The sequence below is a fragment of the Babylonia areolata genome, chromosome 20 (assembly GCF_041734735.1).
Source record: "Babylonia areolata isolate BAREFJ2019XMU chromosome 20, ASM4173473v1, whole genome shotgun sequence".
NCBI lineage: Eukaryota > Metazoa > Mollusca > Gastropoda > Neogastropoda > Buccinidae > Babylonia > Babylonia areolata.
In genome coordinates, this window is record NC_134895.1 from 34,037,986 (window position 1) to 34,065,264 (window position 27,279).

Below are 27,279 nucleotides of genomic sequence, written 5' to 3' on the forward strand. Positions count from 1 at the left end.
GCATTGCTTTCATAAGAAAGACCAGACACCTGAAGTAGCATACATTCAGAACATTTTAATCAATATTTACAGTGCAATCAAATTCAGCAGCCTTCATACACATTTCAAAGGATAAAGGGAAATGGTCACATCAAATTGTGTGTGCTATGATATTTATTTTACCTGACCTTACTGTGGAGGGGTAAGGGTTTGGAGGTGGTAGTTTGGCCAATTTAAAATGGTGGTTCAACTTGCAAAACAAAGTCCCCCACCTCCATTCCTTCTCCCTTTCCTGTTATTCACAAGTGTCATTCTCCATTAATCTTCATTAGAAGAATTACCACCTAATGACCACAATAGAAAGGACTTTTTTTCTCGTGTGATTTCAAGCAATAGGGAAAGACTGGCAACTGATTCAGGTACATTACTATGGGGTTTGCAGATCAAACTCGCATCGAGAAACAAAGTATAACTGACCACATAATACATCTAATCACTGCAAAATTTTGGATGGGGAGAGAATCAAAAGAATGCTTCATCTGAAGTAAAAAAAAATTATATATATATATATATAAATAGAAAGTAAAATTTACTTTCTAGTGAAATATCCCCCCTCCCTCCCCTCTTGTGAAGCCAGTTCATAATTCTTCAGCTATGTATTATTTATTCACCTTTTTTCTTTTCTTTTTTTTCTCAAGGCCTAAGTGCGTTGGGTTACGCTGCTGGTCAGGCATCTGCTTGGCAGATGTGGTGTAGCGTATATATGGTTTGTCCAAACGCAGTGACGCCTCCTTGAGAAACTGAAACTGAAACTCAGCTATCTCTGAAAGCTTGTTTTTCTTCAGACTGCACTTGTGCTTCTAGTGTTGGTCAAAACATGAAAATTAATGGGTACTGTTTGAGAACAATATTTCAGATATGGTTGCTTGAGTGTTCATACAGTCTGCTGCGCATGTCAGCATCTGCATAGGAGTGACACCCAAACTGGTTCAACCTGTTGGTCATACTGCCTTGATAGGGTTTCTCCACCACTTGTTGCAGAGAAAAAAAAGTGTTTAAGTTTACCATAAACATAAAAAAAAAAATCACAAATATACACAAGTACAACCTGCAGGTCAATAAATACAAACATCAACACCAGATTAATATTAAACTGTTATGTATGCATTGTGACTCTTGAAGAACTGTTCTTAAAATCGTGTGGACTGAATACTGCTGAAATAAAAGCACAAAATGGGCAATGCCAGTATGAGGCTATATATGTGTGCTGCTTTTCCGAAGCACATGCTACTTCACCCTTGTGTATTTGCTGCTTCCCCCAGTGTACTGAAAATTGCAACAGAAAATAAGAAGAAAAAAGTTTTTCAGAAGTGGGCGGGCAGAGGAATTATATTTTTCACAAACTGACAAAAATATCTGCTTCCGTCATGCAGAAGGATGTTCTGGGACCTTTGCTCTGTATTTTCCCCCACATTCCTTTGCTGCTAGACATTCAGATGTAGCTTATCATAGGTGGTTATTTTCTTTAAAGATAAAATTCAAAGGCTGCGGTTTACATTTATATACTATGGCTTATAAAGGGGAAAGCATGGTGATTCCTTTCATGAGAACAGACAGGACAGGAAGGGGATAGGAAAAGGGATCAATGAATTTCAAAAGACAAAAATACATGCAAACTTGTCAGCTAAAAATACACACACTACATTAACTTATGACTAATGTATTTGTCTATCTGCTGACATTCTGCATAAGCCAGGGTAAGGAAAAATAATTATCACTCAAGGAAAGGCGCTCTCACAGCAGTTTCCAGTGTTCCAACATACATGGGGCATTGAGTAGAAAAATAACATTCCATCAATTGATCATTTTCCACATGGGACAATTGCAGAATCACTCGACATGGGCAAAATGCTGTCTCACCATGAAATATGCACACAATATGTTCTCAATACTTGACGAACAATATACTGGTGCAATCCATAGTACACAACAATCTCGCATAGTTACAAATCATAAGATTTGTGAAGAAAATGTTACCCTCTGATCTTATGCACAGAAACAGAAACTGCATTGTTCTTTAAAACATACTCCATCTTCTGAACAAGTGAAAACCTACATTTTGCAGAAGTTGGCCATATTTGATACAACTGCCAGACAGAAAACACCCGAGCAAGTCAAAAATATCAATCACGCAAGAATCCAGGGTTGTGGTGTACAACACAAATGCTGCATTTCATCAGATATTTGGACATTTCAATTCAAACTGGGAGATTCAGCACAAAAGACATGAAATAAGATGATTTTGCATGATGAGTACACATCTTGGCTTCCGCGTTTTGGGGGCTTGAATGGATGGTGGGAATTCCCAAGACCATGCTTTCTGATGACGACATAAAATAATGGGATGATCATCATTTGCTGTCAGAGCAGTAGCTTTTTATAAGAAAATCCAGACATCACTAATAACTTGAATGTTTTGTTTGCATGCATTGCCTGTGCAATTTTTCAGATGCAGGAGGGCAAATGTCCAGCTATTCTGAAAATACACCTGGCCAGTCATGTAAAACTGTTGCCAAATGAGATAAATCAGATCGGAGTTTATCAAGTTTGCACAATGATAAAAGCTGATTTCCATTTTTTAAGACTGAGTGTCAATCCTTTGCAGTTATTTTAACTGAAATTGCAAGATGTGAATACAACAAAACTTCTATGGATAACATTTACCCGGATATCTAAACAGTGTAATGCTGATTGGTGTGGGCTGACTTGTTCAGTGATAATGTTCACAATTCAGCATTAAAGTGGATTCATTAAAAACCTTTATGACAACAAAATCTTTCAAACAAAAACCTTATACAGTCAGCAAAACACTCAATTTAGATTGCCTTACGCATTTTATACCTATTCTTTTTAGCAGTAGCAGTAGTTGTAGAGAAATCTAATGAATTAAAGGAGAAAAATATATATATGCTAAAATCTGAAACTAATACAGATCACTGCCACAGTGCTGTTAAAAACCACACTGAGAAGTACATGCTGCCAATCTTGCAGCACTGAAATGGTGCATGTTTGATTATTTTAATGAAATATATAAACAAATAAAAATCAAAAATACATCAAAATAGAAAAAAAAAGAGATGAATGTGTACTGTTTAGTAGGTAGGCTTGCAGCCATGCTGACTCTTCAACGTCAAGCCATCACAAAGTGAAAACAACCGAATCTGATCAGTTCCAATTAATCAAATGTTCCTCCATACAATGTCCAACATCTCTGCTTTGCAGACAGCAATCACTGAATAAGGTAAGTGCTGAGATTACACCCACTCCCCCAACATCAACCCATTTCATCCTTTCCAAATTTAAATGATGTAAATGAAGAAGAAAATACTCACACAAATTTCATTGATGGGAAAATTTTTGAAAGTGAAACCATAACAGCAGCTCAGTTCGAAATGCAGGTTATATTTTATACGTACTGGAGATAGATAACATGGAGGGAAAGGGAGGAAAGGGGATGTGACAATGTTTCTGTTCAAATCAGCACACACTTACAACTACCCTTATTCTGTGGCGAGATTCATTCATACTGGTCAGTGAATAACAAAAATCAAAGGTCACCCAATGTGAAGCAGTCCACTGTGAGACAGGGAAAAGGCAGACAGGCAAGTAACTTCAAACATCAACAGTAGTCTTGTTCTTCACAGTGACCAAATGTGACAAACAAATAACACATGTGAAGTACAGCCCACTTACTCCACTCACTGAACATCTGCACACTTGACTAGAATTCCGAGCATGTTCTGGCTTCTTACGAAAGCAGGCAAAATTGCAATAAAAATAAATAATCATTCAATTAAAATAGTCACATGCAATAAAAACAGGAAATATGAAGCCTTTACCTTGAGATAAAAGAACTCAAGAGGTGAATGATTATCAAAATACAAGCAATGAACAGGTTGAAAATGGGTTTAATTTCCAAAATGATTTGTGGATCGCAAACACACACTAATGAACAAAAACCAAACAAAAAAAAACCACAAGTACATACAACCCAAAACCAGAGATCGCAAACACACACTAATGAACAAAAACCAAACAAAAAAAACCACACGTACATGCACCCAAAACCAGAGACAAATAGAAAAACTATCAGAAAAACAACACATGCTTTTTGCACACTACTCAGCACCAAAAATAAGTTTCCAGAATCCATACCATAGTCCCATGAGGAAATTCATGGACACGTACCTCCTCAATTAGCACACTAAGTCTTTGAAATTTGTCACGTCATATGCAGTACATTAGAAGCCAAGCCTCCAAATACATCTGTATGACCTACTGAACTGATCCAGGAGATAAGGTTATTATCAAGGATCAAGGATATGGTGTTAGTATTACATAGATTACATACACAAGCCAGTCAAATCTGTTCAGGTAACCAGGCAGTGACAATTGTACACAAATGAAAAAAATAACATACAAATTCATAGCATAAAAATCTTGTCCTCATTTTAGCATTTCTAAGTTGAAAAAGAGAAGGAACGGTTTGATCAAGAGCTTTTTAATGTTGGAAAAAAAAAAACAAAAAAAAAACAAACGTAATTGCATTTTATTCCAGAAAGTACTTTTGGAATTTTTATCAACCATGGTCCAATTGAGGAAATTCCATTTTCCAATGTCTACATATGGAAAACCAGCAGTTGCTAAAGGATAAGGTCACAAGTGCCAAGCCTTGAGTGCATGTCTAATGACCTCTGCACAAGTGCTATCCAGCATGTAATGACACTGTTTTCAAAATGCAGAATGTATAGTCAGTTTGGCCTATCTTCACAGTGAAAAAAACAGAGAGAGGCTTGATGAAGACCACAGGCAACAGGTAGAACTTGGGTTTGGCCAGGATATCTGACAAGTATCTAAAAGGCAAATCACCTTGTTTGAAGGTGGCGTCACTTTAATGGCCAATGAGGCCATGAATATCATTACAACTGCCAAAATCAGGAGCAACCAGGACACTATATCTGAAAACAGCAGTTTGAAAGTAGCCTCCAACAGACTCCAAGGGCCCATGACTGTGATGTATGTACTGAAAGACTGAGAAGCTCTAGGAAAACTCCGAAAAGCATGGGTTATGAACTTCTTTGAGACCAACAGCAACTATAGAGCTCTCAAGACAGGGTCATCTCAAAAGGAAAGACCCCTCCTCCCACTCTAAGGTGGGAGAGAACTGAACCTACAGTAGCCTTGTGCATGACTGCTCCAGGCTGAAAGTCCTATCAAGGAATACAGATCCATAAGGAAATGTTGCAGCTGTTTCCCAGTGGAACTGAAGAGACACTGACTGATGCTGATACCAGAAAAGCCAGCAGTTCTACTGACTGGAGGAGCACATCCCTTGAACAGAACCAACGTGGTCACTAAGAGACACCTAGTGTTGACCATCTACACAGACACCAGTGTATGGACAACCATACCTGGGTTCCTATGAGGAATTCTGACCTCAGCTACAACAGAGATCTGAGCCAAGTAGGAGTTGAAGGGGAGACAGGTGAATCAGCTGAAGGTCTGGGAACCAAGGCTGAGAAGCCAGAGTGGAGCCACAGGAATCAGGGTCATGATTTCTGTCCTGGTTTTCTTGAGGAACCTTTCTGAAAATGGATATAGCTACACTGCATTGTTACCAGATCATTGACTACAAAGACATACTAAGTGCACCATGTCCTAAGGACAGCAATATGGAGCAGCCATTCTCTTTCAAAGGCTTTGGACTTTGACATTCATATAGGCTCCTGCACAAGTTGTCTTTTTAAAAAATTTTTTACTGGGCGTCATTGTCTACAGTTCCAAGAATACTGAATAATGAAAATCACTCAAACATGCCACACTGAAAAACGACACAGGCAGTTCATGTGCATGCACACACATACGCACATAAACCAGACAAATTAAAGAACTGCCACTGGACATCAGTCTGCCTTGGGCAGATCAATATGCCTTCAAACAAGATTTCATTTGTATATAAATATACTGTCCAAGGATCAACATCATGAAGAAAAGCATACACAGAAGCACAGACAATACATTTGTGTTCCTGCCACTGTACTGATTGAATATATAATTTCCAAAGGCTTGCACCACACATCAATTGTTTATAGCTGCCAGCACCTATAGCCACAAATTTACAGTGAATACGTGTCAAGCTTCTCACTGCTGCTACGTCTGTCCAGCACGTGTATTCACAAGTGTTCCCTGCATGTTCAGTTACACCATGCACACTGCTGCAATGACTGCCAGCAGTAGACATCCTCTTTGTCATACTTGATATTTAAGAGCGGACCGGGCAAAGAGGGGCGTCTTTTCACTGTTAGCCGCACGAAATTTGGCTAAACAGAGCAAACCGATAGGCCTAGTTTGCATCAGTTTGACATGGTACAGTATATGACACCAAACAAGATGTCATCACTGAACATTCAATGATCAATCTTGGTATCAGATACAGCTTGTTTTTATGCCAGTTTACCGTACTCTGTCCCTGCATATATTCAGGTTTTGGTAAATACATGATGAGCAATAACAATATGCAGCGCACATAACAGAAAGCAAGCATCCTGCTTGATACAATTTCCAGATGTCACTCGAGTCATTGTCAGGAAATATGTGTGCTGCTTTCTGCAAACACACTACAGTTTTTTGCAGGATGTGCATATGAAGAAGGGGGGGGAATGATACTGTTTTTGTTTCTAAAATCAAGTAATAATCAACAGCTCCTGAGAGTTGCCTAATACCTTTTCTTTTTGCTCTCAGTTCACATCCATCCCCTCTGAACAGAATACACTTTCCCTTTGGTTTCAAACTTAAAGCTGTGATAAAAATCAATTAAAACTAATAAAAGAAGACAAACACAAACTCTAGAAGCTAAACAATTATATACCATATTTAAAGAGAAGCAGGACGGTATCAGAAAACACTTATCCCGTTAAAAGAAGTCAAACAAATGCAGCTGTCCACAGGGAAACCATTCCACTAGCTAACAGGGAGAAGGGATGCTGGATGAGGCAGTCCGCTTAGTTTCCCAACGACCACATGGTTTGTTGAAGTTGGTCACCCTCTCCACCGTATTGTTAGCATTAGTCTCACTTGTTTGTCTCCAACACTCTCTCCATTTTCCACATCCATTACACTTTTTTTCAACACACTTTTCTTTCCTGAATTGTACACAGGCACAAAATTCACTCTCTTTTGCCAGCTTCCAAATTAGAATAATTCTTTATACATCCTTCTTTCTTAAATTCCTTGTTCATTCATTTATCAGTTCAGGTTTTTTTTTGTTTTGTTTTTAATTCACCATGACCACTCTCTTTTCTGTAAGCCAGCCTGAAACTTGTCAGCACTCCTGTGCTATTCCAGACCAGATGTGTCAGACCAGATGGGTCAGGTGGCAGCGGCCCTTAGGTTCACTCCGGTTTGAGTCGTTTGGCTGCAGTGGGGCCATCCCCCGCGGCTGCCACCTGCGTGGAGGAGACAGGCATGACCAGGATGGTGTGGGTCTTGCTGGTGGGCACGGCAGTGGTGGCTGCCCGCACGGTGACCGCCTGGGGCAGGGAGCCCTGGGCATGGGTCAGACTGTGGGAGGGGGTGGCCGCACCTGCCGATGTTCCAGACAGCACCACCACCGCACTGCCCGTGGCTGAGCCCAGGGCCGAGGCCGAGCTCACCATGCCGTTAGTGGTGGGCCGCACAGTGATGGTGGCATTGGCGTTGCCGTTGGGGGCTGTGCCTGCGTTGGTGGTGACCAGCATGACCGTGGTGGGGGCCGCGTTGCTGTTGGTGGTGGAGGTGGTGGGGGCTGAGGCGCTGACTGCAGGGGCCTCTGTGGCCAGGCGCACAGGGCCCACCGCACTGCTGCTGCTGCTGCTGGAGGTGGCCGGGGCTGGCCGCTCAGACTCCAGGCTGCTGATGGCCACCGCCGAGCTAAGGTCTGAGAACTGCCCACGAAGACACTACAAATTCAGTTCAGTGAAACAAGTAAATCAGGGTTTGAAATAATCCGAAACAACATTCTGAACACATGATTTTCTACACACTGCACCTACTTTTGCAAGCGTTCTTATTTCACAGAAGAGGCAAAAGGCAAAAAAGATTCTCAGCTTCTCTCTAGGTCTCCAGTAAAGGTACAGTGTTTGATGGTAACCAAAGCAAGGAAAAATCAGTGCATGTTTTAAGAACTTTTCAGGCTGCCATCCCTTGTTCTCATGCCTGAGTGCAGTATGATTTCTCGGCAACAGGAACTTCTTTTCAGAAGTTATGAATATTTATTAGATGCCAGGAACATGCTTTAAAAGTTAAAATTTAATGGATTTTGTGGGTGGGTATGAAAAAGGACACCGAATCTTAAAATCAATCAATTCTGTAATTTGAACTGAAGATTTTACCAGAATCTACTAACAAAAACAAACCCAACACTGAATGCAACTCTTTAGGGTGGTTCTTACCTGGCGAACTTCCCCCATGACAGCAATGGGGGTCTCTCCAGTCACGTTGGCCACCTTATGCTCCACCAGGTAGAACATATATTCGTCATACAGCAGACGGATCAAGTGGAAGGAGCCAAAGCTGGCCGCACTGCGCAGGGTCAGGTCCCTGATCACCATGGAGCTGCACAATCACACACAGACACTGGCTGTCAAGACACAGATGAATATTCCAGTCAACATTTTCCTCTTCAAAACCCACAAAATATACCTCTTGGCACTTCCATGCCTCTTCTGACAAGGTTACAAACCAGTGTCAAACTTCAAGGTACAAACAAGCGTCCAAATTCAAGCATTAAAATTCAAGGTACAGGCAAGTGTCCAAAATCAAGGTACAAAAAGTCTTAAAATTCAAGGTACAAACAAGTGCACTTGAATGTACAAACAAGTGTCAAAATTCACGGTAAAAACCTGAGTACAAATTCAAGGTATAAGCAGGTGTCCAAATTCAAGGTACAATCAAATTCTAGGTACAAACACAACAACTGTTTGTCTGAGATGGAAGTGGACAATGGATCCCTACTTGCTGTCACTGCCGTTTTCATGCACTAAACCCTCCCTATCCCCTTCCTCATTTAAAATTTTTTTTTTTTTTTAAACTAGTCCAGTTGCCCACTGCTTCCCTCACTTGTCAGTCATTCAAAACAGGTTCCTGTGACATCATCACCACCTTCCCACCCAACCCTTTCCCTTGCCTACCTGTAAAAGGACCACTTCAGAAGGAACTGCCTGGCTGCTCTGGGGAAGTTGGGCGAGCCATCATGAGGTTTCAGTACCTGGTTGACCACAGCCTCCAGCCACACAGCCCACTGCTCCAGGGAGTTGCCCTGCTTCAGTGTCTTCTTGAAGTCCTGCTCCAGCTGCTGGACCACTGAGTCCTCACACTGACACACCCATGAAGCTTGCTCCTGTGGTCAACATCAGCACCAACTGGTCAATATCTCGGACATCATCATCGACATTCATCATGAAAAAGTACAGAAGTATGATAGTTGCGTCTGACTACCGCTATCAGAACAGCAGAGGAGGCAACTGCTGTCATGAGTAGCTGGGCTAGAATCTGATTACAGTGGAGAATGCCTTGCCCAATTACATTCCCATTCTCTCAGCTAAGAGGGCTTTGAGACAGTTGGCATTGGGATGGTTCCAAGGCCAACTAGCCCCCAAGGCTGCAGCAGTGTATTCTTGCCTTCTAGCCTAAGAGTCATACACGTTCACAAAATACTAAGCTGTAAATGAATTCCCATTGCAACAGAGACACCAATGATCATAAAGCTCTTAGTTTGCTGCTGGCCCAACTGTGGCACACACCAGCAAGTAACCTATTGTTCACATTTAATCATTGCCTGCACCCGTTCACAATGAACTGTTTCTTACACTCTGCATATCTAGCCCATATCTAAAAGTACTCATGTGCCATGTGTATCTTTGATCACAAGATGTGCCACCCAGGTAACAACAACATAATTAAGACAGCCTTTTTAAAAACAACGTATTTCCTTTTTCACTACAATCTCACATATTACCTAAAAAATAATTTGAAAGAAAACAGCCCCCATCCATTAACATCATTAGAGTAAGTCATTGCTTGAAGTCATGACTATCATACAAGAAGAAATCATTCTCTGTGTTTGGAAAGTCACCACATTCATGTGAACAGAAAGACTGTTGAATATGACGCATTAAAATTATGGCATAAGACTGCAGCCATCTTTTATCCTTTCAAAGACTGGTATGTTAGCAGTCACTGATACCACAAGAGAAACCCTGGTCACCTGAACATTGGCGAAGTCAACACGGTTCAGGTCTGTAAGCATCTGGTTGATTTGCGAAGTGTTCTGCAGCACAGCCCGAGCAGCCTGGGCCAGGTGGTTGAGAGATGTGTAACGACGCAGAGTCTGGGCAAAGGCACTGACGGCTCCCAGCTGACAACACACCATCACAAACATCAGTCACAGTTCTTACTTGTCTGCCCATCCTCTACCCCCCCCTCCCCAAAAAAAAAAAAAAAAATTAAAAATTAAAAAAAAGAAAAAAAGAGAGAGTATCAACATATTTCTCTGTAAGTTTAGGATGGAAAAACATTAATTACAGTGACAATCAATTATATATCTACACCAATGAAAATAATTATGTAGCTACATGTGTATTATGTAGCTACATATGTGTTTATTATGGAGGCTATTCCTGTAAATGTCTTTAGCTGTAGTTCTAAAATTATGTGTGAAATATATCATGGAGGTGAAACACTTTGCAACATTACTGCACATGGTCAGTCACAAAATGTAGGTCCAGACTATCTCAAGAGAATGAAGAATAATACCATATTCACTTTTACATAATTATCTGTTTTCCAACAAGGTGATTTTACAGTGATAATTATAAAGAGTGAGTGTGGGTGTGTATTTGTATGTGTGCACTTGTGTGTGGGAGTAATTGTATGAATAAATGAACAGTACTAAAATCAAACTTTTATTATGCTGAACATAATTTGACACAACTGTTGATTTGTTCTTACCTTTGCTTTGATCATTTCTTCTGGCATGCCCTGCATTGCAGTTTTCAACCACCCCTCTAAGCTCTTGGCAAAGTTTCGGATTGCCTGAGTCAAAGAACCTGCACAGTGAAAATGCTGTTGAAGAGTTCTGTCCACAATGACTCATTTGATGGTTAAGATTTTTGCACAAAGACAACATACAACAATATTTATAATATGCTACACTGGCACTCCTCAGTCCCCAGGGACAAACACAGCTTTGACTATAGAATGGTTTTCAGTAAATTTTGAACATCTTCACACCTAACTTCAAACATGAAGAATACTGCTAGCAAATGAACATTTCTGTTTATTACCATCAACTGCAGATTTATTGAAAAAACAACAACTTTATCTTGAAAAGAAAAAGCATACTTGTATACACAAAAGCAGATGGGTGGGTAGGTGACAGAGAGAGATGAGACTCACTTGGAATTGGTCTCAGGACATCTGGGATTAACACTTCCACAAGCGCCTGATAAAAAGCATAATCAGCCCGTCGTACAAATTTCTGCACTGGTTCGTAAGTGCACAGCAAACACAGCTTCTCCTTTGGCAGCCGCTTTTCTGCCTCTGCTTCCCTGCAACATCCAAGAATCAGACTGCACATAGCATTTATTCAATTTACTGCACACAGTATTTTAACAGACTGCACACAGCATTTCTTTAACAGGCTGCACATTGTTCTTTCACAAAGTGCACATAACATCTATTCAATGACAGGCAATTTTGTAATTCAAGGAGGGGGAGGGGGGGAGGGCGCGGGGAAGAATCTCTTGCAGACACTTTTCCCTAGAATTGGACTCCTCTTGGAGCATTTCTGTGAGGAACATATCTGATTTTACCAGAAGCACAACTCAGTGCCATTAGATACAAACTCAGCCTTTTCATCAAATGCAAAACTAAAACGCCATGGGAAAAATCGAGTGCTGATAGGAATGAGAAAAGACATCTTGGGTCTTTCGAAATTCAAACCGACCAATATCCTTTCATATTACAGCTGCACTCCTCAATGATTTCCCCCCTACTCCAGACTAGGCTGGCTATTCCATAGCTACACGATAAACACAATGTTTGTAGTCACACTGATCCGTTTTATCAACAGACGGGCTTGTTTACACCACCTACATTTTCCATTCAAAACATCCTACTGGATGATAAAAACCATACAAATTTTTCAGTTTACGCAATTAACAGAGAAAAGAAAGCACGCAAGGTGGACACACCTCAAATTGTATCATGCTTGTAAGATAACATTCTTGGTTGACTGCCTCATACTTTATCATGCTTGTCTTGTTGAAGAGTAGTTTGGGAACAATTACCATACAGAGAAAGCAGACACTTACGCATGTGGCTCGCCACTGGAGGTGCGCCAGAATTTCTGCCACAGGACCTCAATGAGGTGGAAGTGCAGGTTGACCACAACATCCACAACAGCCTGAAACAACACCCGACAACACTTTCCTGAGGGAACAGCATTAATTCACACAGGCAATGTCATCAGTCCACACTTCAAACCAGTTGTGCATCTCCGATAAATCTTTTCCCACCAGTATCCATAAGATGTGACAGCAAATCCTGCCACTGAACATTTTTTTCTAAACAAAAAAAAGTCATCAAGAACAGAATTCACAGAGGTTGACATCGCAGTCTAATATCTAAACCGAGGTACTTCACCACACTACACTCACAACGGTTTACCCACTCAAGTATACTGTACTGACTATTCCCTTTACATTTATATGCTGCCATAACTGTTTTCAAACACTTCCAATACATATTCATCTAAAACAACAACAATAAAGTAAATGCCACATCTTTTTATTTGTCAGCATTTTCATAGCCAAATCTAAAAAAATGATGCCTCTTAACGCCCAAATAGGGAGGAGGGAGGTGTAAGAAGTTTCCTTCTGTCCTCAGCATAATGGCATACCTCAGCGTGCTCCTTGTAGAGCTTCTCAAAGGTGCGCAGGTCAGTGATGGTGACCCCTTCGGGCAGGGGCAGGGTGGAAGTGTCGATGGCCCCGAAGGAGGGCAGGGCCATGGAGGCATCCCCAAGGAACTGCTGGTGCTGCTGCTGGGCCTGGCTGGCCTCTGACCCCACTCCAGCACCCCCTGCCCCCTGACTGCCCTCCCCTTCCGCTGCATCCGCTTTGTTGTTGGAGGGTCTGCCACCACACATCACCATCAGTAGAAGCCAATGCCACTTTCATGTCAAGTTACACTGATACAATTTTTTGTTGTTGTTTAAATCAACAACCATAAAAAAGTATCAAATCCCAAATCATGAAACACATCCAAATTTCCAAAACCTTATAAACTATCCAATGTAATCTTAAACACTTTTGCTGAATCAAATAGCAAATAATGTGAACCAAATATACAATAGTAATACTGCAACCAAAAATTAAAATAAGGGGGGAAACGTATGACTGACATAAAGCTAAAAAAAAAAAAACAAAAAAAAAACCATGCACACAGTGCCCTCCCCAACCCATCACCCCAAAAGCAAGTGTGCAGATTGTACAATCCAATTTCACACAAAACCTTCCTATTTTTTCAGGGAGAGGTGGAAGTGAGGGAATATTATCATTGACACCACCCACTGGCACACCAATACCCAGCTGGAAATGGTCCAGTTCAGAGTTGTTTCATTCAACAATTCCTCACAACTGTTCCCTGACTGGAAGTGATCCATCAACATCTACAACTGTCAGAAACATGGAACAGCTATCCTTTCACATTTTGTAAGTAAATATAGAATAAGACATTTCTAAATAAGATGGCAAAGGTAAAAAAACAAAACAAAGCCACTATATCCTATATGGACTGAACACAGAGGGACAAGACCATCAGTCACACACAGAAGGGGAAAAGTCAACTTACTTTTTCGCTGTGTACATTGGCTGCTGTCTCATGGCCATTGTTTGCTCATCAGTAAACTGATTGAGCGGTGAATTGGCTTTGATGCGAATACCATAGTAATGATACTTCGAATTCCCCCTGTGAACACAAAATCATAACATTACAGGTAAAACTAAAGGTACAAATCCAACTAATATTTCATTTTAATATGCAGTGATGAACGATCTAGTAGTAGACACCAGCTGATGTCCGAGGAAAAGATACTGCAATGACTTAATACGTGAAGCATAAACATATGTCAAGCTAAAAGAAAGAGAAACATCCCTTGGCGAATGGGCAAAAGAGCCAGCCACTCACCGTGTACCAAGGCGACGAGTGCGCAGTCCCAGAAACACTGAGCGAATCAGTTTACCAAAGGAGGCAGGGTTCATGGGATCCAGGTTCTGCTCCTGACAGTGGCGCAGATAGTGGTAGTACAGAGTGCTGCGGGGAAGACTGACCCCCTCAGACGTTTCATAGTTATCCAGCAGCCACTGAACCTGTCACATAACCATCATACTTTAAAAGCAAATCTGTCAGTTAGGATCATGAAACAACCTGCTGAAAGAGCGGGGGCAACACCCTAAATTTTGTGTGTAAAATTTCTCCAAAAAAAGAGAGGTCCATTTGGTGAAGTGAATTTTGTGGATATCAACTTCTTGCCTAGGCACTGATAAACAGTTGCAGTTCTAATTGTCCTTGTCCTCAAAAGATTACCTTGTAATTCAAATTGGTGATATTTATCAAAAGACAGAAAAAATATATTCCCCATATACTATATAGACAGCACAGTGCAAAAAAGCACTCTCTCCAAAGAAAAATTAACTGAAAAATTGGCTTCAAGTTTATGGTGCATTTGTATGCACACTCAAGTTCAGTGCCATTTTCAAAGATAAAAACAGGTACTGTTTCTGATACAAGATTCATACATTACAAATCCTCAAGATGCTGATTTGATCCAAAATAATATATATACTAATCAAAGCAATGAAATTATATGTATGTGTACAGTACAGACACACACTAGCTAATACACCAGGTTTTAAAAAACAACAGATTACATCACATTTACAGTATATTAAAATATGAGATTAACAACCATAAATAAAATAAAAATTTTAAAATACTATATACTACTACTAATCATATACATAATAAGGGCTAAGTAATTCATTCATTTGACAACCAATACATGAGTTTGTAACAACAACAAAAAAAAGCCCAAAACTCAGGATGGGTATGATGACATGCAGAAATGCACTGCTATGTATGACTGATGACGACAGCATAACCAACAGAGCAACAAGTACCGTAGCAGGCGAGGCGCGGGTAGTGTGTGTCAGAGGTGTCCCTTCCCCGTCCATCGTGCCGCCCTGGATGAGGTAGGTGCCTCCCCCTGGCTGCTGGATTAGCTGACCCTGGATGGCCTGCACAGAGCCCCCGACAGGAACCAGTCCTGTCACACCCTGCAAAACATCACAGGGAAACCGTGCTGACTGCACTATCACCTCACACCACTTGCTCATTTACCTCAAATGAAAAAGGTGACTGCTGGACCTTTTAAAACAAAGTTGAAAATAATAATAAGTGGTGTAAAATGTAAAGTTCCTTAAGATAATGATAAAACGTTTGAAATGTCTTCATCTAACTTGACTTAAGGTACCTTTGATTTTACACCACCTTTATTTCCTCAAAACTACTTGTAAAATAAGATTCATCGTGATGTGTGCATTAACAAAACACATATGTAAACACAATGGAACTAGTACAGATATATATGCCAACATGGTCAACAAACAAAAATTCACCTCAAGAAAATGGTACCGATTTATATCTATATCATCTCTCATTTATCACTGGTCAAACTCCTGGAAAGTTACAACTAATACAAGATAAAGTTTCCATAAAACCAATAAAAGCTAATAAATTTGTTATCACATAACAAATCAAACTGTGTCAAATCAGCTGACAAAGTGAAAACAGATTTAAATGACTCAAGTGTACAAACCTGGCCGCCGGATGTCTGGTAATATGTCCCAGACACATTTGTGTACATAGTATTCTGTCCATACTCCTGATAACTTGACCTGTGAAACAGAAAATAAAATCTTCAAATATAGACCTTTGTACAGTCATTGGACATATCAATCATGAAAATCATACTGCCAATTCCAATTCTTCAACCTCTACAGTCTGATGTCTGACAATACTCAATTTCTGTTCCTCAAACTTATCAAACGGTATAAAAAGGTACATCATAATACTAATAAAATTATACACAAATTCAGGGTACATAACCCAGATAAGAAATCTTAGCATTAAAAAAACACACAAGTTATATAAAGTCTTTAAAGTTACTCGTAGTGGTTTTATCTGCCAATCCCACTTGTATGCTAAAACAAAAGAAGGGAAGTTTATATCTGATCTTTCCCTCGCAAGAAAAAACAAGAGAGGCAAGGCCTTCAAGACTCACTTGTGATACACTTTAAAAAAAAAAATCAAAAAAATCTAATCCTTAAAATTTGTTCTGTATTTGTTATTATAAAGCTTCTGGTTAAAAGAAAAAGAAAAAGAAAAAAAAAAGTCCTAATGGCAGATTCGAACTCCATGTGTTCGGGTGAGAAGAAACTGTCTTACCCATTATGCTATTGTGGCTCCTTAAATTTGGTGTCAACTGACAAAGTATTTGCAGAGAAAATGGCAATGTTTACCACAGACACACAGACAACCGAACACTGGGTTATAAAACATAGACTCACTCTGTTTACACAAGTGAGTCAACAACAACAAACCAAACGAACAAAACTGAAAGGAAGATCCAGGCCTTCAAGAACAAATGCCTGAGGAAGCTCCTTCAAATTTCCTGGATTGAGCACAGGACCAATGAATATATACAGAGCAGAATTAAGAACCTTGCCGGACCTCAGGACACCTCTCCTTTCAACTGTGAAGAGACGCAAGCTACTATGGTTTGGGCACAACACTTGACACACCAGTCTGTCCAAAGCAATCATGCAAGGCACCATCAAGGGCGGAAGAAGAAAAGGAAGACAGCGGAAGAACTGGCATAAGAACATCAAACAATGGACCGGACTCCATATATGTGAGCTGCTGCTGGCAGCTGCTGACAGAGACAGATGGAGAAGGGAGGTTACGTCTGTGGTCCTCAGGTTTCCACCCAACGACTACTTTGTAGTTATGGGCCTGAAGCGGAAGCAGAAGCAGCTCCTTAACTGACGTTCAAAAATATAATATTTAAACATGCTTTTTTAAAGGGCGATAAATCGATTGCGGTATTCGCAGTGAGAACACTGTTTAAATCATATTATTCTGGTGTATCTTGGGCATTCAAAAAATCTTTAAGGGCAATTAAAAATTCTTTTTAAGTCCGCGGTAAAGGAGACGTGGCTATCGCCGCAATCACACTGCAACATTTAGCCCTTTTCTCTGGATCTAGATAGATGTACAAGTTAGTTACACCCGGTTGACACGGTCGAGTCAATTTCTCTTTTATGTTCATTCTAGTTTTATAGTTTTAAAGTTGGTATGAAAATTGAGTATTTTGTTAAACTAATAACATGCAGAGCTAAGTACAAGTACTTCTAAACGTCATATGAAGTGAAAAGGACTTCATTTAGAGAAAAGTCAAGACTGGAAATTTTTACGTTTCATCAATTCAAGGGTATTAACTCTCATGGTTTATTATTTTTAACTGAATTCCGACTGATTCTGTGGATATTTTTATGGCAGTCTGGGGTATAATCCAGTAAGTGATGAGGCGTTCACAAATCTTTCTCTGAATAAATATTTAACGGTCTCCTTCTCCAACTTTCCATCACATGTTATTGTGTATTGTCCATTGAATATAGGATTGAACGGGCATGTCAACAACTTGAAACAAAATGGCGTTGTTCACATTCGCGAAGAATATGAGCACGCGCTTTGAATATGTATAAATATGTGCACACAACTGATTTTTGCCCATGACCTTCTTGGCTCAGCCAGTAGATCTATAAAGTCCACTCGTATTGATTTTAGTATTTTCCGAAAAAGACCACTTAGGCGAATGAACATAGTGAAAGCTCTGTACACTGAGAATAAAACACACAAGCTTTTTATGTATTGAGTATAATTTCAAAATGTAATGTTTAAGATGAGAAAGATCAGTTTAACACAAATTAAGTCCCCTAGCATTAATTACAGATTAATTTCCCTCTTTTACTATCCGCACCAAAGACATGCAAAATAAATATAACTTCCATGCTCAGCAAAAGAAGTTCCTGTTTGAACAAAAAAATGATAAAAATGACTGTTCTTGTTGTTGTGTCAGAATATCAGATCAAAGTGCCAAGTTTAGAGAATAAAAGAATATATAAATATAACAGTAAATTCAGTCTGCATATAATTTGGCTTCTTTTTTTTTTTTTTTTTGTGCCCATCCCAGAGGTGCAATATTGTCTGAATGTCTACCACAGGCACAGACAACCAAACACCAGGTTAAAACATAGACTCACTTTGTTTACACAAGTGAGTCAAAAAGTACAATGAGTCTTGATATAAATCCTGGGTAAAATGTTAATATCATATGTCATTTTACCTCAAGTTTAAATTCAACAATACCATCACCATAGAACCACACCAGACACAGAGACAGGAAAAGTGGGCTGGGTGGAGGCAGGATTCATAAGATATACAGCTGACAAAGACTTACAGTAGACCACCAATCTGTCTCACACACATACAGAGGAATCCATCAATAACAAGTCTTCTGGCAGTAATAAATCAGTTCCTGAATAGTTCCCACCTAGTTAAGCTTTCCTAATAGTGTCTGACCATCCGTCATGAAGTGGACTGTAAAACCAGTACCAAGTCAGTATACAGTGAGTTTTTCTCAATTCAAACCTCTTTTCATGTACGCTGAAATGCCAAGTCGAAGCACTGTGACTGTGTTCAAACTCCAATACCATTAACATAAATAAATGAAAGGCTATCACTATAGTGCTGCAAATCTATGAGTGTCTCATGGCATAGGTCTCTTGCTGGAATCTTATTTATCTATGCAAAATCATCATTTAATTATCAAATATCCAGCAGACAGTGATATATGCACAAAAGAATTCTCTGATAATTTAGCAAAACCCACTGAGTAATGATGATTACAACAAAGCTAAAAGGTATTTTCCCCACATAAAACATTATTTAACACTGGCCGTAGCTGGTTTTTCAAGAAATGCTAACAACATAAACAAACAAATTATCACAGTCTGCACTGATAACTGTTACAAATAAATTCCACTGTATGCACACACACACACACACACACACACACTCTTTTAATTTGATAAAGTTCAGATGTCCCAAATGATGATATCTGACTGATTATCTATTTTCAGTCTGATATTTCTGTGAAGAAACTAAACTCTTAACCACAACATATGAAACAAAAATCTTCTCTTGTCTAATTCCACCTTTTGATTTTCTTTTATAACTTTAAAGTTATTTAAGAAAAAACCTCACAGTGACAATCTCACATTCTTCATTATCATCCTTTCTATAGCAGACTCTACTTTGAAATTACACTCATTTACCTCAACCAGTTAAATTTCATTTCACCTAATTCAAGCAGAAGCTGCTACTATACATTATGTTGAAGCTTACCCTCTTCATTTCTAATCACCCAGGCCAAGACAGCATTTAACAGTGTCCTTCTCCAACAATGTCTCCATTACCAGAGAGCAAAAGTTTAAAACCAGGTAAGACAAAGAAACACACACAAAGAGAAAAAAACAAACCCATAAATAAGTATCTGTACGCCAATCAATGTTAGTTTCAAAAGTGTTTGCTGACGGATGTCTTTTGGTTTTGACTAAATTGCAATTACTGCTTGTACAATAAGAGGGTGGGGCGGGGGTGTAAATCACAATATTTTCCAGTGACTGAAACAATAAAATGGGAAAGTTAAATCAGCATGTCCAAAATGATCCAGAACTTGCACTGTATGATCAATGCACCAGTCTGCCCGAACTATCTGTCAGCAAAACCCTTTTGTTATATACATAGGAGTTCCTGTTGAAGCAAAAAGATTTTTCTTTTCTCTCACCTGTTCTTGATAAAATAATTTGTTTCCTTTTATCTTGACCATCCTATCTGCGGATGCTCCACAAGTCTTTTGATTTCAGTATACAACCACACCCACTCAAACGCAATGAGCATATGGCATCATAAAAACTTCATTTCAAACTACAGGTGGCTGGTTGCTTCAAACATACTTTTGTTTTCAACAGGTCCCCCATGTGAAAACTGTGAGAAACACAACAGAAACAACAGATATGCCTGTGCAGAGGTAGCATCACAGCAAACATAAACAGGGATATGAGAGGCATTATCAATCATCCTATTTTATGTATGGGGTAACCCCTAAAACTGAGGGGACAGAGAGAGAAATCAGGCAAAGTAAAGAGACAGGTGAGGAGACAGAATGAGAAAGCAAGAGGAAGGCTAGTAGTAAAGGGAGAAAAGACAAGACGCAGAGGAGCAGCCAGACCCCCCCTCACCCCCAGGAAAAAAAAGAAAAAAGAAAAATCATCAGTTCTATCCCAGTTATTTCCTAAAATTATACCTTAATACAATGTCTCTCCTTCTCCATCACAAACACACGTTCACACACACATACACACAAACACATGTCCAATCACACTCGCAAACACACTTGTATTCAGGTTTAACATTTGTGTTTTTTTTTAAATTCTGTAATGAGATACTGAAAAGAATGGTGACTTAAGGGATATATTTTGTGGTTTAAGCTAGCAATAATTTGTGTGTACATTTTTTTCATTTACCTGTTTTTGTACAATAAATAGTGCTCTGTTTAGAGACATATTTACATTATCATTGAGAGAATTAAACTGGTTGCTGCAGTATTTCTTCACATCAGCGAACAAACAATACATTCGCACAAGCTGGAAGACTGGTTATGCCATCCCAACATCCCTGTCCTGGTTTCTCAATGTCCCCCCCCACCCCTGCCAAAATCTGGAGTCCAGGAAAACAACAATCAACATGCAGGCAAATCCAGCAGTGTAAAGGCGCAGCAATGAAAAGTCACACAGGCACATCTAACGATTGTGATCTCACGTGGCGTACATTTGCCCATTGGCGTAGATACCCGCTTCATTGTTCTCTACGTACTGAACGTGAGCAGGGTACACTGTCTGGGTCCCTGGCTGCAAGGTGATGGTGTCCCCTGTCCCTCCTTGGTCCACTTGCTCCACTGTGGAAGCTGAAAAATAACAAGCAAAACTTTTATTGTTGTTGTTTCATGGCGGTTTTGGGGTTGTTGGTTGTTTGTTTTTTTAATAACTTTTCAGTTATCTACATAAAACTTCTTAAAAAATGATAGAATCTGACTTAATAAACTATCTTTTTACAACTACTCACAGTACCAAAACCATGTTTTGTCTGGTCATTAGCAAACCACAGTCAGACCAGTTCTGCTTACCAATGTGAGAATCTTTACATAACTGTGGAACAGAGGTCTAGGGTTGTATGATCTAAAAAAAACCAAACAAAAAAAAACCCAACAACAACAAAAAACCCCAACTAATTTGAATCTCAATGCAAGTATCACAATTTTTCTACTGTTAGCAACAACAACAAAAAAACAAACAAACAAAAAAAACCTACAAATCAATGAATACACTATGCACTGTGATGAGCAAAACATTCGAGAGGATTAGAGGACTTGAAGCAGAAACAATACATAAACAAGAGATTATCTGTCTTATGAGCAAATATGAAGACATCAGAACTTTTCAACATGTGTACTTACTTGTTACAATGAACTGCTGGCCCGAGTGGGCTTGTGCAGGTTGGATAATGGTGGTGGTTCCAGCCATCTTCTGGCCTGCATTCACTCCATCTGCTGTGGCCACTTTTGCAACAGTGCCATTCTGAAACACATCAATCATGCACATTTCATCAGACCATTCTACCAAGGCATCAAAAACCCTTTGTTCCTTTGCAAGTTCTTTCTCCATTCTTTTCATTTCCTTATATCTTTTTTCAAATAATCAATTTCAAACCAAGTCAAGTAAATGTCTTGCACTAACACCCCCCCCCCCACCCCCCCCCCCTCCAAACGAAAACTTGGACATTAGATACTGATAAAACTAATCTCTGATAAAGATTAAACATCAAATTATGAAAAAAAACAACAACAAACAAAAAAACAACTAGTATACATACACACTCACTCTCTCTCTCTATATATACCTATATCTACACATACATTATATATAAAACACAAGAAAATAGGTGTGTTATGGATATTCTAAAGGATCTGAATGGGGATCATAATGCTTTGAAAATCAATGCACATGTGCATGCATGTGTGTGTGCGCATGCATGTATGAGTGCACTGTGTGTGCATGTGCATGTGTGTGCGTGTGCATGTGTGTGCGTGCGTGCGAGCATGTATATTAAGAGAAAGAGACAGAGACAGAGAGACAGAGATTTAGTCCTCTTTTTTTTTTTCTTTTTTGCAAAGAAAACAATTACAGTTACTGAAAACAATTACGGTTACTGCATCACATTTTTCAAACTGTACAGGAAAAAAAAGCTACCCGTCATACTAAACAAAAACAATATTTAATATTGTTACAAATGAGCTTTGATTTTGGAAGGTATCCAAAACACATTACCTTGCAATTTCCAAGGAGAAATTACAACTTAAAATAACACTAGACAGATGACAGCATGCACCTAAACTAAGAAGAAAAGTTACCTGATCACTGATAAGTGATATAAAATAAATACTCAGCTGCTAATACACCAGCAGCACAATCAACACTTCCTCCACCACTAAATGAAATAATTGCACCACAATTCTATTCACAGCGGTCACCAACAAGTATTTAATCAACCATGTTCTCTATATTCCTGGTAACAACAGTGCTGTAAACTCTGGACTCAAAGCAATATCTGAGAAGAAAACAAAAGTATGCAAGTAATTTTGTAACTTAGTATATGAAAAGCAACAACACAGCAGCAATTATATCTCAGATAATTGTGGAAACCAGCCACACATGAGCAAAAGAAGATTGAGAAGAAAGAATGTAAAGCAAAAGAATACAGACTAGGCTGAAAAAGAAAAAAAAGAAAAGAAAAGAAAAAAAAGGGTGAATCTGTACATCGTATGTTATTGTTAGGCAGCAGATAACAACTGAGGAATATCCGACATTAGTCAAAACATTAAGTGGGCTATACTGTAATAATTCATTCTGCCTTGCTGCTAATGCTATTGATTTGTTAATCCACATAGATTCATACATTTATTCTAGCTAATCAAATGTGACAAGATATCCATTCCATACCCACATTGAGCATGATTGTGTGTGCAATATTATCATTTTTCTGAACAGAGATGCCAGAACTGCAGACTCCCACTTCAAGGCTGGATAAAGATTATCTTAAACAAAGTATCCCACATATCCTATTTTTTCCCCTTGAAAAAGAGTTAAGACATGGGAAGTTCATTTTTTGGCTATGCTACAGATGTCAAGATAAAACACACACACACACACACACAAAAAAAAAAAAAAAAAAAAAAAAACCCAACACCAACACCCCCACCCCAAAACAACAACACCTAAGTTGAATAAAACTGAAAAAAAACCAACAACAAACAACGTCGATATCTTAGTTTAACTATGAATAACAAATAGAAACATTCAGTTATCTATGGCTGAGGATTTCCTAGAACTGTGCAAAAGTAGGAGACATTAACACTAAAACTTGAGATCAGTTCAAACATACTTCAATTTCTAACACAAACCAACCACAAGTCAGCTCTTCACACAGCTCTGCCAAAGTTTTACTAACATCAATTAGACAATAAGGTTTGTATCTTCGTTTCTGAAATCAAGTGTTTCAAATCCATCATCAAAATAGTATTTTCATAATCATATGCAAACTAAACAAAAAGCTTACAGTGATGTGCAAGTGATAACTATATATTCACTCTTTTCACCAATAACTTGCTTCAGGCACAGAAATATCGCATGCATCCTCACAATCGTATGCAAATATCCACATGCAAAATCAACTTCATCAAAAACTCCAGTTCACTCTCCTGTCTTCCCTTTTTTTTTTAATTACTCAAACTGCCCCTGCATACTTTTCTATTACTCAGTAACCATTTATCATAGCTCTGTACAATCCTGGCTGTCTGTAAAAACTAAATGAAATATTTATTGAATGCCAATGCATTTGGAAATAATGTCATGTAAATTTGAAATCAGGAATTGAGGAAAGGCTGGGTTAACACCACAAAAAAAAACAACTAATTGACCATGTCTGTGATGGAAATGTGCATAAAAGATCAAAACTGAAAGTATTAATAAACAGCAATGGTTAAATGCACAGCAAGAAAAGTTTGGAGTTTTGTTTTTTTTTATCTCCTTAATTCATGAAAGAATCAAAAGTGTACCACAGCTAATCCAAATCTCTTGGGGAGAGAGACTGAATAGTGAACTGACTGACTTGTAACTGTCCCATCTTTCAGAAATATACCTACACGTCTTCTTTTTTTCAATTTAAAGGACAACAAACATCAATAGTAGCACTGATCCACAAACAATTACAATGAATTCAATGTGACACTGACATTTTAGTTTCAACTGAGTTTCCACTACATTTGCAGTGAAGAAAAACATGAACTGTGAATGCAGTAATTCGAACCAGTAATGTTTTTGCTCATAACAAAAGTCTGTAACTGACAAGCTAGACAAAATATCACTGATAAAATTTTTTTTTTAAATGTTTGTATGGGGGACTAAATATGATTTAGGATTAATCATGAAAAAAAGTTCAATATCTTTCAATATCTTGGTTGACAGGTCACAGCCATTTTCTTCGTTTATCTGTTTTGTTTCAGGTAGGGAAGACCATCCACAACGGACAAGATCAAGCATTGCTGCTTTTGAAGCTACTCTTTTCTTAGCATTTATCTAACCCTAATACAACTGGAATCAATAACAGCACAAAGTATACTCCCTATTAACATCAGACACATTCTATACCTTTACTTTTTTACTTCTGCATTGAATTCACATGCAAGAGCCTAAGTATCATGGCATGAAAATGGTATGACATGTAAACTTAATGGGAACAATATTCAGTCCAAATCCAACAAGAAATCAACAGGAACAGAGGTCTATAAGCGCAGGCAACTAGAAAACTCTAGGTTTTTTTTCTTTGTTCACATTGCGAGTCTCATAGTTATAAAGCACTGAATTTCATTAACATTATCACTGGTAACCCCCATAAAAGTTTGAAATTTATAAGCTTATAAGTATGGAAGTGAATGCTAAGGATACTTTTTAAATATTGTGAACTTGGACCAACATTGAGTAAGATCTGACTAGCTGTTTTCAAGTCATTAATTTTTATGATCATTGGTCAAAGTTCTACTGAAGGGTTTTTTAAGAAAGTCTGTCCCCAGACATACTGCAGACAGAACAACACAGCTTCCTCACTAACTCTACCATGTAACTGATTTTAAGGAAGTAAAATCCATTACACTGCTTATACATGTAACATAAAAGTAACCATAATTTCCATCAGCTGTTAACTTCTATGTTGAAAATATACCGAACTCACAAACATCATTACATATAATTTATCATATGCATTCTGTCTGTGTTTAAAATTCATGTGCTGTGTGTGAGAGTGTACAAGAGTGCAAAGCACCCCAACATCCTCATGTATGCCTGAGAAACACTGTACGAAATGAGGTAAAGAGAATATATGTCATTAGTAACCACACGAAAGAGATAAACATGTAATTGTATCTAAAATCATCTACAGGTATACACTCACACAAACAGCATCAACTACTGTTAAGAACACAACCTGTGACACGACTTACCCCGTCAGCAGTAAGGTCTAATCCATATGCCTGTTGGGTATGCAGCAATTTTTCAAAATAATGGACAAATGCACTACCACCATCACTTTATGTATGCACAATGTCGTATTGATAAGCATGTGTGGAAATGGTTCTAAAGGCAAGTGCATGCATGTGCAGTAATTTTAGTTTTATTAAATTATTGCGCTGTATTTTTGCTGAGTTTTTTTTTTTTTAACATTGATCTCAAGTTAAAAAGCTTGGAAAAGTTTAAAACTAAGTTGGTAACTACATGACAAGTACTGCGTTTTAACTGGAATGTTTCTGAAGAAACCGTCCAATTAAAACATTCTTACATTCCTTGAGATCTCAAATGGACTTGTAATACTTTTTCCCAACATTCAGTGTCAACAGGTTTAAGCTGCATTGATCACATTTGTTGTGTATTTACAAGAATTACTGTTCTGGTTGTTCCCTAAGACTAAAAATGTAATGTCAAAACTCACCTTGCATTGACTGGACAGTTATCAATTCACAACAAAATGAACAATGCTCAATATAACAGACACACAAGACACCACTAGGAATCCTTGCAACTGGGACACACAGTGTAAACTGGACACGAAAAGTATGTGCCATGGCCATCCTGGAACATGCTGATGCAATATCAGGCAACGTTTTAATGAACCATGATAAGCATATGATCTTTAAAAAGCAGTTTCAAACATGCCTTATTCAGCTATTAAAATTCCAAGTACATGACGGTAAGTAATGCACATCTGTGCACTTCTACTAACCTGAACTGCTGTTGGATTCATGGCTTGGAGATCTGTTACATATGTTTGGGTTGCCATTGGAAACAGCCTGAAAATATAGTACACACATTTCTTTCATAATTAATGACATAATGTACTGACTCATTCAAATTTACTCATCAATTTAAATGTAATCATGTCATGTGTAATCACAATCATGGCTGAACAACTGAATAAAATCTGAAGAGACATTTAAGATTCAGTCGATCAAAGAAATTAAGAACTAATTCTTGAAACTGATTCAAAGCAAAAATCTTCTCAACTGTTCTCACTTGCCTTAGTTCCAAAATGTGTGTGCTAAAAATACTGACAAAACTAAATGCTGACTCCACCAGATACGGCTAAGGGCATTTTTCATGAGAGACAGCGGCTGACTTTGAATTCTCCACATACACAAGCATAAATGTACTAATTACAAACACATGTATCCTGTGAACGGGACTTTGTAGTAAATCCTGCTTCTCTAAGATACACGACAGAGTACCAGCTCAATAACTCAGCAGCAGTCCTGATTTGTACCAGTATAGCTACATGACAACAAAAAAATTATCAAAATTTATAAGACTAGTTATATGTAGGCTGCCTTTGCTAGACTGTAATGGAACAAATAAG

General features: G+C 38.6%; 1 protein-coding gene across 5 annotated transcripts in view; it reads right to left on the reverse strand.

The window, feature by feature from the left end:
- Positions 1-35: 35 nt before the first annotated feature.
- Positions 36-27,279, reverse strand: part of LOC143295444 (DNA-binding protein RFX2-like) — a 30,534-nt gene continuing 3,290 nt past the window's right edge. For 2 of the 5 annotated variants that reach the window (XM_076607144.1, XM_076607143.1), the window contains exons 2-17: positions 26,650-26,716; positions 25,874-25,903; positions 21,776-21,896; positions 21,091-21,226; positions 15,956-16,034; positions 15,258-15,413; positions 14,266-14,447; positions 13,930-14,046; positions 12,977-13,211; positions 12,390-12,481; positions 11,473-11,624; positions 11,026-11,123; positions 10,283-10,432; positions 9,207-9,415; positions 8,469-8,631; positions 36-7,961 (exon numbers count right to left, since the gene is read on the reverse strand). In XM_076607144.1, coding sequence (XP_076463259.1) covers positions 7,431-7,961; positions 8,469-8,631; positions 9,207-9,415; positions 10,283-10,432; positions 11,026-11,123; positions 11,473-11,624; positions 12,390-12,481; positions 12,977-13,211; positions 13,930-14,046; positions 14,266-14,447; positions 15,258-15,413; positions 15,956-16,034; positions 21,091-21,226; positions 21,776-21,896; positions 25,874-25,903; positions 26,650-26,706 — 2,508 coding nt within the window. In that variant the 5' untranslated portion in view covers positions 26,707-26,716 and the 3' untranslated portion in view covers positions 36-7,430. The remainder of the gene's footprint in view (positions 7,962-8,468; positions 8,632-9,206; positions 9,416-10,282; positions 10,433-11,025; positions 11,124-11,472; positions 11,625-12,389; positions 12,482-12,976; positions 13,212-13,929; positions 14,047-14,265; positions 14,448-15,257; positions 15,414-15,955; positions 16,035-21,090; positions 21,227-21,775; positions 21,897-25,873; positions 25,904-26,649; positions 26,717-27,279) is intronic. The other 3 variants (XM_076607146.1, XM_076607145.1, XM_076607147.1) reach the window with 2 other exon arrangements.